Consider the following 12754-nt stretch of genomic DNA (forward strand, 5'->3'; position numbering starts at 1 on the left):
GTCGGTTAAAAAGAAAAAGAAAAACAAACTGACAAGACAAAAGAATTGGCACTATTTGGACTAAGAAGACCCAGACCAAGTAGTTGGCTATTCGTTTTTGCATTGTTCTTAGTACTTCCTCTGTGAGTTTATTTAAATTACATGCTTTTTTTAGCCTTCCTGTTGGCTCTGGGTCCATTTAAATCTTTTTTTATTAAGAGATATTTACGTGATTTGATTTTTCTTAAAAAAAAGCCTTATTTTTGGATGGACTTGAAGATTTAATCAGTTGTCTGATTTAGAAATTATTACCTCCTTAGTTATTGTTTTTTCCAATTTCCCAATTTTACCAATTTCGCCATATATTTCGAGCCAGATAATATAGAATCTGAGATTGTACATCAGACTATTATATTATACATAATATAGACATGTGCTTTGCCACAATCTGACCTGTTATTAGACGATGATACGCGTCTACGCGATTGTCTAATTAATGCTTAACTTGATATGTTCATATTATTTGTAGCCAATTTATATTGTAAATTAGAATACATTAACGAATATCAATGACTCATACTCCTATGCAGTAGGCAAGTAAAACAAAATTAGTGCCTCTGACATCCTGTTTTAAATAAATTTTTAAGTTTGTTTGCAAGCAATCCACTATCATGAGTTCTAGCTATTTGTACTGATGAAACCATTAAGACTTCACCACACAGAACGCGGATCAGTGTATCAATTATTTACATACACTATGCCTGCAACCGACCACGACCTTTTGGCTGTTGAAACTTTTGCTTTGCTATACAATATTGTTATTTTTTTTAATTGCATATAGGCTTATGTTTATGGCTATTGTTTTGTCTGCCCAAGACTATGTTTAAAAACCTGCTAATGATGCTGAAGACATGTTGCTAACTGAATGTCTTAACATGCTCAGCACCAAGGTCCTTCAAGGCAAAAATTGTGGAAATTACTTTTTTTTTACTGAAATAGTTTCTATTGGTATTAATTTAGTGTGTCGAATTAATGGTATGAGGGTTCATACCATTAATTCGACACACTAAATTAACCCCCCTCCCTCTGTGCCCCATTATTCGTTTTTTTTTTCAGTTGGATCAGGCAGGATACACCGGCCTGGGAGCTTTTATCGTACATTTGGCTAAATGTAGCTAAAATTTAATAAATATAAGCACTAAATAATTATTGACTACAACAAAATAATAAATTATAAGTTAAGTTTTTTTAAGTTATTACACTAAATTTGATCTCATTCAATAAATTAATTGAATATTTAAAAAAAAGGTAATTGAAACAGTATAATTATTTCATTTCACCATAACTTCACAACTATCACAGTTATTTATATATAAGATAAGATATTATATCCCAAAAACACTGAACGATTCGTGAGGGCCAGGGCTTTCAAATGCTCATCATCATCAATGAGATACGTCGGCTCTTTAGGCCGATAAGCATTACCTGTGTATAGCCAGGACATACTGGCCTGGGACAAAAACATTAGGTATATATCAAGGTATATACACGTGGCGCTGAACGTGTTAATGCTTTATACATATTTAAGTAAAATCGATGGTCAAAGTTACAATACATATTTTCTTTGTCAACAGAGTCGTGTTTAGACATGGGGCGGTTTACAGGGAAGAAATGTCGACTTTTGTCGATGTTATGGCTGACGGGAAGCTTCTTTTTTGTGGAGCTGATTGTGGGCTACGTCACCAACTCTATGGCGCTCGTCGCAGACTCTTTCCACATGCTCAGCGATGTTGCTGCTCTTGTTATCGCTTTCCTTTCAGTTAAAGTGAGTATTTTAATATATTTGTATGTGTAAAAATATAATGGTCCTATTTTTATAGAAAGGACCATTATAATTTTTTAATACATTAGTGTAGTGGGTTAGTAGTAGTGTGGTGTTTAGTGATAATTTATCTATGCAAAATCCTACCAAAATTGTGTTGTTCTTAACTAATTAAGAAATGGTCAGATTTTGCATAGATCAATTATTACCACACTAGAATTCTCTGCATTGTATATAATATCATCTGTAGTACATGGTGAAGACGAAAATCTGACATGTCTCATGTTTTTGGGAAAGCTATACTGCATTGAGTTAATCTAAGACCCTATCTTTAAAAGATAATCCGTATTAACAAATCCATCTCAAGCGTAGGATCGGTAATTTAATCAAACTTATAAAATATCACTTGAGTTGTCAAACTTTCCACCTATTCATAAACGTAACTCACTCTGTAGACTCAAGATCGTTATTAAGTTTTAACCTACTTAGGACAGTGACTTGGTCACTTGAGATGGTATCATCCAAAATTCAGTTGGTTATAGTATACTAATACAGGAGAGCTTATACATCTCGACATCTTATACGACTCAAGTGATACTTCATACACGTTTGATTCCGGCCTTAAGAACTGTTCATTAACATGGGTCTATGACTCCTATAAATTCTTGTCTATAAGTGTGTCAATTGATTTGCAATATCTTTTATCAATTTTGCCTTCTCTTTGTCACAGCTCTTATGATAAGTTTAGTTATTTTTTATTTGAAGCTTTTAACCTACTTTTACATGACATTTAGTTTCTATCAACGTAGTCATAATTTTACAAGATTTCCCATATCGACGTACGTCATCGTAAATCTCATAGCTGTAAAACATGAAAAATGTGTATTCCAAAAAGCAGGATCTTAAAACTTGTTTATTTATTGCTCGGTGTTCACCTTAAGTACAATCATGCGGTGACGTCAGGATTCACGTGTAAAACGTTAGAAATCGATTTCGTAGAATTCTAGATGCTTTACTGTTTGGTGAGTCATAACCATAACATGACACTCGTAACGAGATTACCTTAGATGATTGTTTATTTTACGGACTTAAAACGAATAATTTTGGGAATATAAATTCATTTATTAAATATAATGTACAAGTACAAAAGTATTTGTATTATTGAATAGAAATGGGGTCTCGAAAAACTTTCTCCTTTTTAGAAAAGCCCTAACGTACACTATGTTTTTAAAAACAACAACAATTTGTATCTCTTTGGAAACAACGACGTTTAAGCAACAAATTGACGTTTGGTTGGAAATGTAATTAAATATCCCTATTGGAGCTTTGTACGCTAACCACCAATAGGGATACGTTTCTTCTTTACTTTCTTTCTCTTGAATCCTAAGTCAATTGTAGATTATGTTGTTACGTAACGTTAAGCGATATTTTTGTTTGTTTATTTATATTTAGTTTTAAACATGCGGTTTTGTTGTAGCAATCAAATTTTACTTACTTTATTATTTATTGTTGTAAGGAGACATCAGCAAGAATTATCTATTTATACATATTGTACCTTATGTGTAATGATACAGTTAATTTGTCATAGATGTCACCAAAGAAATGGTCAAAGAACACCTTTGGGTGGGCGAGAGCTGAGGTTCTAGGCGCCTTGGTGAACGCTGTATTCCTCGTGGCTTTGTGCTTCAGTATAACAGTGGAAGCTGTCAAACGCTTCATCGAGATCGAAATCATCCATGATGCCAAGTTATTAGTTGCTGTTGGTACCCTTGGATTGCTGCTTAACGTTGTCGGATTGTTCCTATTTCATGGTAAGTGTGTTCATACTTAATGCATTTTTCTTCGACGAAATTTATACAAATCTGATGTTGAAAACGTAGTCAACAAGAGGCTATCACTTCAGACTATTTCGCATATATACATATATTTTTTTAAACTGTACACCGTTCATTTTTAAAATTTTATTAAAGTACATGACGGCTTTTTTAAATTTGAGACCTTCAAAGTAAAAAAAGAGAGAAAATGGTCGAGCACTTGCTTTTACGTGCACCATGACATCTCTAGCTCATCTCAGAACCTTTTTTAACCACGTGACTAGATACAATATATATTTTCCATAAAGTAAATTACCAAATTCAGTGCAATTAGTAATTGGATTTCATTATTAAATTGTAAAAGTAATTGTTGTTAATTACTATCAAGAAGCCCATTATAGAAGTCGGATCTAAGTAATGGAGATTACCTTATGCTACATTTTAATTTTGTCGTATCGTATTTGCACATCGTGAATCACGACATGCATCAGAGTTCTGACGCGAGAAGGATACATAATGATTAATTAGAATAACTCCATCTCAGGGCTTGTATTCTCTTAGATGTAAAAGCTGTATATCAGTTTAGTAAACGCCCTTCGCATCTGTAAAGTATTTTCTTTAACTTTCTTGTACAACGTGCCTAAACTTTCTTTTGATTTGGTCAAAGTAACTTATTCGGCCGTGCTCGTCCACGCTTGCCTTCCACTTTTCCTTTCATCGTTTCGGTTTTCAACTATTCCCAACAATGTTTCTGCTTACCTTTACTATTGTTACTACATTTTATCATTTTTTTCACAAATTAACATTGCATATTTGCCTATGACCTATATTCAGTAATTTTTGTTTCACAAATTAACTAATTGTGACTGCAAAAGCAGCGCGCGTTTGTCACTACAGTGGCCCTGCAACTATGCTAAATATTGTATGAAAATGAGTAGTGCCGCAGCTGCAGTATTGAAGCCACTTGCAAATTTGAAAGCGCCTTTAAGCCGTATTACGACGTCGCTGCTATTTCTGTGTCTCAACAATTCACTCTTTAATTTCGGTAGCTGTCTATGTTCACACTAAGGTTCAATTTACATTGCCGCGGAACGAGCCAAAAACCCAATCGCACGTCTTGCGGAGAATTTCGCGTAGTATCAGGAATACTTACTCAATTGACATTAAGTTAATTACGCTATTACAATTTAATTTAATAATATTAATTAGATTTGCATTGTATTGTAATGTGCAATTCGAAGTATAATGTGAACTTAAATAAGTCGCGCTGTAACGTGATTACTTCGTTGCCAAATATTACATCTGACGAAAATACACATAGTTCAGCTTTACTTTATACCATTGTTTTGAATCAACGTTAAATTCAATTCGCGACATAATATAAATACTTATTTACGTTCGCGATATTTAAGTTTCAGTCATGTAGAATCAGTAGTATGTGTGCCTGTTCCACAAAGCTGAAAATATGGGAACAGAAAGTGAAGGAGTTAGGTTGCTAACAGATTGACTGCATATTTGCAGACATCGACTGTATTAAATTCGACTTCACTCGGCTGTATGAAGTCGGTTTCTACTTTTTTATTTTCATTTTGTAATATCAAGTGACGGTACGGAACTGCATGCTGTTAATGCATGAAGTCGTTATCAATATCGCGCGTAATAGATAAGCAGTACTTAAGTTCAACACTTACGTACAACGTATTTCGCAAAATAAAACAATGTCGGAAGTAAAAAAGAAGAGACGGCAATACTGTGCGGAATATATTAAATTCGGATTCATTGAAAATCCCACAAACCCATCGTCGCCTTTGTGCCTTCTATGTCTAAAAACATTTTCGAATGAAGCAATGAAGCCTTCAACACTGCAGGATCATTTGAATAAAATGCCTCCAGATAAGAAAGACAATAATGTAGCATATTTTCAAGACCTAGAGAAGAAGCATAATACTCAGCCAAGTGTAGCAAAACTCTTTTCGGCAGCTGCTAAGCAAGATGACGACGGACTTCGAGCTTCGTACAATATCTCTTTGTTAATTGCTCAAAAAGGCAAACAACACAACATCGGAGAAGAGTTAATTTTGCCAGCAATAAGGGAAGTAATAACTACTGTGACTACTGTGGTTCATAAACCGGCCGCAGATATCATCCGAAAAATTCCTTTGAGTAATAATTCCGTGCAAAGACGAATTGATGAAATGGCTGAAAACATTGAAGAATCATTGTGCAACCATCTGAGGACTAGTCAGCTCGATGAGTCCACTTTACCAATGAATGAAGCATTGTTGCTGTCTTACGTGAGGTTTATTAAAGATGAGAAAATATGTGAAGAAGTATTGTTTGCTTTCTAGCAAACAATGGTTTATTTTAGATTTATTTATTTATTAGTTTAATTTAGAGACCGATACAAAAGGCGAAACTATATTCAATGTGGAAAAGTTTTGTGATGAGAAAGAGATTCCCTTGAAAAATATTACATCGTTACAAGCGCTTCGGCTATTACAAGGTGCCATAAAGGCTTCATAGCGTACTTAAAAAATAAAATTCCAGATGTCCTTGCTGTACATTGCGTTATTCATAGACAACATTTGGTTGCTAGAAATTTAAGTGAACGACTATTTCAATCACTGCGATACGTCATCAAAGCATTCAATAAAATCCGTAACAGCTCTTTGAATGATACATTATTTCATCAGCTTTGTGTAACTAATGACGAAGATTTCAACCATTCGTTGTTTCATACTGAAGTTCGTTGGCTATGAAGAGGCAATTGTCTAACTCGATTTTACAACCTGTTTGACTCTGTGATAGAGTTCTTGGAAACTAAAGGTACAGAATTGCGCAACAAACTCATTACATCAATTAAATCAATTATATCAAGAATGATATAGCTTACGTGACAGACCTGTATAAATTGTTCAACGACATGAATCTCCAACTGCAAGGCGATGAACTAAATTTAATTAAAACAAAAAATGTCGTTGCTGCTTTCGCAGCCAAACTTCTTCTACATAAAAAGAATATGGACAGACGTGAGTTTCACAATTTTCCGAATTTATCAGTATCCTGCAGTAACGACGACTTGTTTGCCTACTGCCAACATTTGGAAAAGCTCCACATTGACTTCACCGAACGATACCATGACATTTCGAACTTGGAAATACCAGGCTGGTTGTTGGATCCGTTTTCAAATGTCAACACAGCAATATCACCTCAGCTGGAAGAAGAACTTATAGAATTGACAACGAACGAGGAAATAAAAATCAAGTTCAAAAATAGCTACCAAGAATTTTGGCTACAAAAACCGATCCCGCAATTGTACCCTGGATTGTGGTCAATCGTTCAACGATTCTTGATAGCATTCCCATCGTCATATTTGTGTGAACGTGGTTTTAGTGCTGTGCGCTGCTTACTAAAAAGAGAAATCGTTTGCATGTTAACGAACGTGGTGACTTGCGGCTGTTCTTGTGTAAATTGGAACCTGATATAAACAAACTTATTAAACAGCATCAGATTCATCCTTCACATTCGTTTTTATATTAGAATCGATTAAGTTTGTTTTATTTGGAATAAAAGATACTCTGTCTGAATACTATAAAGTTGCGTTTCAATAATCATTCTCATTGACAGGTGTAGCCCGTAAGAGTTCTCTTGCGGGTTATAGTAAAAGTCTCGTTTCAAATGAATGTTTAATCTCCGCTAATATAGCTCACAATAATAAATTTAAATTGAAGTTATAGTGGTTTTTAAGTAAGTGAAAAAATGGGGGCGCTAAAAAATTATTTATTCTTAAAGTGGGCAGTAGACAAAACAAGTTTGGGAACCCCTGATCTAAGGTCTTACTACAATACAGAAATCTGATAATTTTAGATCTTTATTTGAAAACTCATTCATTCCGACCGTTCTTGACATCTGACATTGAAATCAGTTGTTTACAACCTTCTAAAATTAAGTTAGCATTTAATAAGCCTTACGTAGTTATTGACGTTCTCACGAAACAGCTTCGGCTGCGAGCCATCAAAACAAGTTTCAAGTTTTGTTAAACAATTAAATATTATTCTAATTGAAAAGTTATTTATATTTAACAGCGGGGAAGCTGACTGTTTCTTTGGTGTTGTTTTCAAATTCTATAGTTTCAATTCTGATGGGAGTAGCTAGAGTTATGCAAAAAATTACATTTACAGTTGTAACAAATGACATACTGTTTTGCTGTGAGGGAGAGTATTCCCCACTGTAATGGCGACGATGAATAATAAATCTTCGTACGTTTTAATTGAAGAAACATTATTCGTTTTTTCTTCTTTTTATAACATTAAGTGACGAGGCGAACAAGTCGTGCGTAATTTCACCTGCACCCTTACCTTTCGAAACCAGAACACAGTAATGCTGACATTACTGCTTGGCGACAGAAACAGGCAAGGTGTCAGTACTATCCTGGACGAACTCTTTCACAAGGAGCTCTACTGCTACTAAAATTATTTGCACCGATGAATGTTATTTCTTGGATTACTATCTCTACGGATTATCCTTTCTATTACAGTAGGGTAATAAAACCATTAACATTTCTTTCACTTAAGGAGTACACGGATTTAACGACCTTGGTCCATCATACCAGTCATGCGGGCGCTAAATGCTTCTTCTGAATTCTTGTTTTCAATTGTTTCTTTACTCAACAGGTCGTTCTTTTTAACGGTAGCTACATCATAAAATACCGACTGCCGACTCTGTTCTTACTAATTCAATAAGTTATTTACGCATAAAGATTATCATGTTTAGAATTAAGTGGCAATGCGTAAAAGTGTTTGAACCAATTGTTTGCACTATACAGATGGCACGCGCGGTACCAAGACGGCTTACTGTTTTTAACCGACTTTAAAAAAGGAGGAGGTTTTTGTATGTGTGTTCGCGATAACAACGGCATTTGTGAACCGATTTTGATGGGTCTTTTTGTTGGAAAGAGGGTGCGTCAGATGTGGTCCCATTTAAATTTGAAGAAAATCTTCCACCTCTAAGGCAAACTAAGGGTTGAATGACTTTTGAGGTCGGTTTTTTTAGAACTCTGTGTTGAGATTTTGTCCTATTGTACTCTAAAGATGAATCGATGACACGAATCAGTGCAAATAATATTTCGCCAACTATACTTACTCACCGTTTTATAGTAATTTATTTCAGTAAAGATCTTTTACTTGGGCCTAATTGTAAAACTCTATGATAAGACTATTTCAAATGATTGCATTTGCGATGTTATCATTCATCATGAATAGCGTGTAACGGGTAGCGACTAGATCGGTTTTTGTTTAATTATCTGAATATGTTCACAAGTCGTCATAGCATATCGATTAGTAGGTAATAATCAAAATTAGATAACGTAACGTTAGGTGTTGTAACTTGTAATGTCTGAAGATGTTTTGACAAGTGAACTAGTTGTTTCCAAGGATACTTGAAGGTTGTCAATAAACATAAACACCGAAGTAAACTATATTCTTGAGTTGCTGCCATAATCTAAAGGTATTGTCCCACTTTTTCTACGATCGGTGGTATTCCTCAATTTTATGACTGCTGACAACAACAATTGATTATTTCTGATGTCATAAATACACGATTACATAAACCATAAAAAGAAATAGCTTTTGTTCAGGCAAAAGTCAACTTGATTTAGTGTCTCGAAAAGTAACAGTGAGTTGAGCGGGCTAAACGTAGTATATCTTTTTAACCCAAAATAATCTTTTACTTCTTTAACTTCTTCAATAATAATGAACCTCGGCATAACATTAAATTTTCTTTTGAGTTCAAAAATAGTAGCGCGCGCGAGTGCTACCTTGGACATCTAGTGACAAAATAATTTTTCGAAATATCATAAAAAGCCCTAACCCATTTTAGAAGATTGAAATTGTTTAATGATGTTTCAGTTAAGCAACGCTAGAGTAAGTTTCGATACGTCGAACACGTTAACTAATTTGAACTGTTTTTAAAAAAGAATTTTGTAATCTATCTTCTGCTATTTACAACGGATATTTGATCATTTGCCACTTAGCTGCATTTTAGTTAGTGGACGGCAGACGTAATATGTTCTCGTTTCCGCGAGAAGAAATTAGTTCTTCAAATTATACGACACGCCGAATGCCAATATCTAGCTTCTGGGACTTTAATTGAACCGTAAATAACAGAAACACTCTTTTCAGAGCACGGAAGCAGTCACGGGCACACACACGGCGGTGTACCGCCACCTTCCAACGTTAGACACTTAACAGAAATCGTTAATAGCAACGCTGACATGGCCCTCGGCCATAACGCAACGGACACTGAAGAAACAGACGAAATGGTAAAAACGGATAAGACGCCAAATAAAAACAAACCAGCGCCGCATCGACCCACTGATCCGGGGCATATGAACATGAAGGGCGTCTTCTTGCATGTACTGTCTGATGCCTTAGGTGAGTCTTTTTTTACCTACCATAACAGTCACTCTTCTAGGTAAAGTGCTCCCTAGTGCTCCTCCAGTCCTTCCTGCTTTTATCAGTATGTTACGAGTATTAACTAGGATAGTGCGAAATAAGTAGGTCATTTTTAAGACTTCCAAAAAGGAGGAGGTTTCAATTCGACTGTTTTTTTTTATGTATAGTACGAGATGACTTATTTTTGAACTGATTTAAATGATTCTTTTTTTTAGTACTCAATATTGGTCCCATTTATAAATTTGAAGAACGAACAGAGAAGAATATTCCAACTCAAATGGTGGATTAATCCGGTTTCACACACTTATAATTACACGAACTTTTGAGGTCACTTTTTTATATAAAAACGTTATTAAACAGTTTAAATTCAGTAGCTGCTGATCGCAGACCCTTAAATAATATATCAGCTTGGGAATCTACCGATATTTAGTGAGCACTTCAGTGCAATATTTTCACGAAAGTCAAATCGGTAAAGACGCCGAGATTTTTTTATGTTGTCCTTATTGACTTACAAATAAATGGACGACAGGTCTAATACAAAAACCACGAAAAAAAAATGTCCCAAGTCAACCTATTTAAACGTAGTGACATGTAAAGGAATATGAAAAAGATAAAACGTTGTATTTAAATTGTAATGTCATCGCAATACTGTCTAATTTTGCTTGCTTCGCTGTCAGTCGAACGAACGAAGACTAAAGCGTGAATGACGCTCTGTATACTATTTTAACGCCCTATAAGTTCGGACACTTTTTAGCGCGGACCCGACGTCCATATAATTGTAAGTCAATGGTTGTCCTGTATTAATAACACACGATACTTTGGTTCGAAATATTTAAGTTTCGTAAAGGTGACGTATTTTGTTTTGCTTAAGTGGAAGATGAGACAAAATTTGTTGACGTAATTTCGTAACTTGACTGAGTTCGGATTCCACACGAGTTCGCTCATACGACGATGAGCATTGAAAAACTTGAGTTGTATCGTCAGCTTTGAAAAGATAGAGCTGTCGACACAGCCTAAGATATACATAGATTGATAATTAATTAATAATTAATTCATGAACCAATTTAATATCCACTATTTCTGTGCTATTAATTACTTTAATTAATCAGATTTATGTTCGTCCAGGCGTTTTCTTAGCTACAAAAATGGCTAACAACTGGAATGGATTATATAGGGCAAGTTTATGCGGGAAACACACACGAGGGCGGGTGCGGGTCGGTACCCGCACCCGCCCCGGACCCGACCCACACCCGACCCGCACCCGCTCTTTGTGTGTTTCATGCTTTAAATTTTACAACAGTATCTTGTTTACGGTATTCACTTTTGAAGTAATCAAGTTATTAGGAATCGTAACAACTTATTACTTAGAATAAACTAAAAAATCGCTAATAATTGTGCATTACGACTTCACATTAAGAAAAGTTCTTTTTAAAGTCATACCGTTACATAAATATAAATATCACTAGGCTTTTTGCAACGGCATATAATTTTACTTGTTTTGTTTCGTTCTACATTTGAGACAAGCTCCATATAAACACCTGTTTTCTTAGTTAACTGTACAAATGTTTTGGAAAAAGGTTGGTGACACATGTCTCACTTTGGTTCAACAATAGTTGGCGAAAAATATTCTTGAAATTGTAACAATACACCAATGTTCATTGAGAACAATACTCGGTATTTACGCTCAACGTGTCCAAGGCAATAAGGAATTGGATACACAGTTCCTCCTATTGTATAAAATACAGAATTTCAACATTTTCGAAACACGTCTCGTGGCCGATAAATGTACTACGTATTACAATTTAAAGCTACATTGCTCCTTAATTGATTTGTGTGCCTTGACATTGAGTTTTAATTCAATAGGGAAATTGTATCCGTAACTAATTCTTAGGATAATTATACTTGACTCATTCCATGAAATGTTAGATAATCGACAATGTCTTGGAGAATCAGACAACTAAGAGTGATTTACACATCGCTATTTAAAGTTGCGCGTGTGTAACAGCTCTAACGAATAGATTTCGGAGCCGGCCTACGGTGTTCCCCGAGAAATAGTTCAACGTCTTCCTTTCGCTATTTATTTTATTGAAAATCGTGATGTTTTTACTAGTTTGTTATTATTATTGAAACAAAGATCGAACAAACACAATGAAAAATTCCTTGGATCTGACTGGATTGGTTCGAACCAGGGTCTGTTGCCTAAACGTAGCTACTGCTCTTAACATCTGAGCTACAGACCGAGTCAGCAGATCTTAGGAATTTCTCTTTGTATTTATTGCAGATCTTTTTATTGGGTTTAAATGGCTCCCTTTCGTTTTGAACTAAAATGTAGCTAATCCAGTTCTTTTTTCAATTTAAAATAATTTTTCTTTTTACTTTTTTACTATTGGATTATTTGATTTTTAGACTAGTGGTTGTTTCGTCTTCTTAACCTACCGATGGCATCCACTACAATGCTTGCCGTCGTGGTGAAAGGATTTGCCAAACGGCGTAAGGTACTCGCCGATTGGTGCCCAGGATGCGCCCGACTTACGGGAAAGGAATGGTACGACATGCGGGAAGGCTCTTTTCGTGCATCCAAATTTTTTTTTAATGTTATTGATCACTCAATGACTTTACCATCTGAATCACCCGTAACCATGGGGCCTGCAAAGAACCCGAAACATTGGTTTGTTTGAAAAAACACA

General features: G+C 35.1%; 1 protein-coding gene across 5 annotated transcripts in view; it reads left to right on the plus strand.

Annotated features, from left to right (window-relative positions):
• LOC113235040 (zinc transporter 1) overlaps nucleotides 1-12754 on the plus strand; it is a 69478-nt gene that overhangs the window by 2208 nt on the left and 54516 nt on the right. For all 5 annotated transcript variants that reach the window (XM_026470570.1, XM_026470571.1, XM_026470572.1 and 2 more), the window contains exons 2-4: nucleotides 1614-1804; nucleotides 3390-3612; nucleotides 9795-10046. In XM_026470570.1, coding sequence (XP_026326355.1) covers nucleotides 1628-1804; nucleotides 3390-3612; nucleotides 9795-10046 — 652 coding nt within the window. In that variant the 5' untranslated portion in view covers nucleotides 1614-1627. The remainder of the gene's footprint in view (nucleotides 1-1613; nucleotides 1805-3389; nucleotides 3613-9794; nucleotides 10047-12754) is intronic.

This window comes from Hyposmocoma kahamanoa, unplaced genomic scaffold (genome assembly GCF_003589595.1).
Source record: "Hyposmocoma kahamanoa isolate Upper Pololo Valley unplaced genomic scaffold, ASM358959v1 87, whole genome shotgun sequence".
Lineage (NCBI taxonomy): Eukaryota > Metazoa > Arthropoda > Insecta > Lepidoptera > Cosmopterigidae > Hyposmocoma > Hyposmocoma kahamanoa.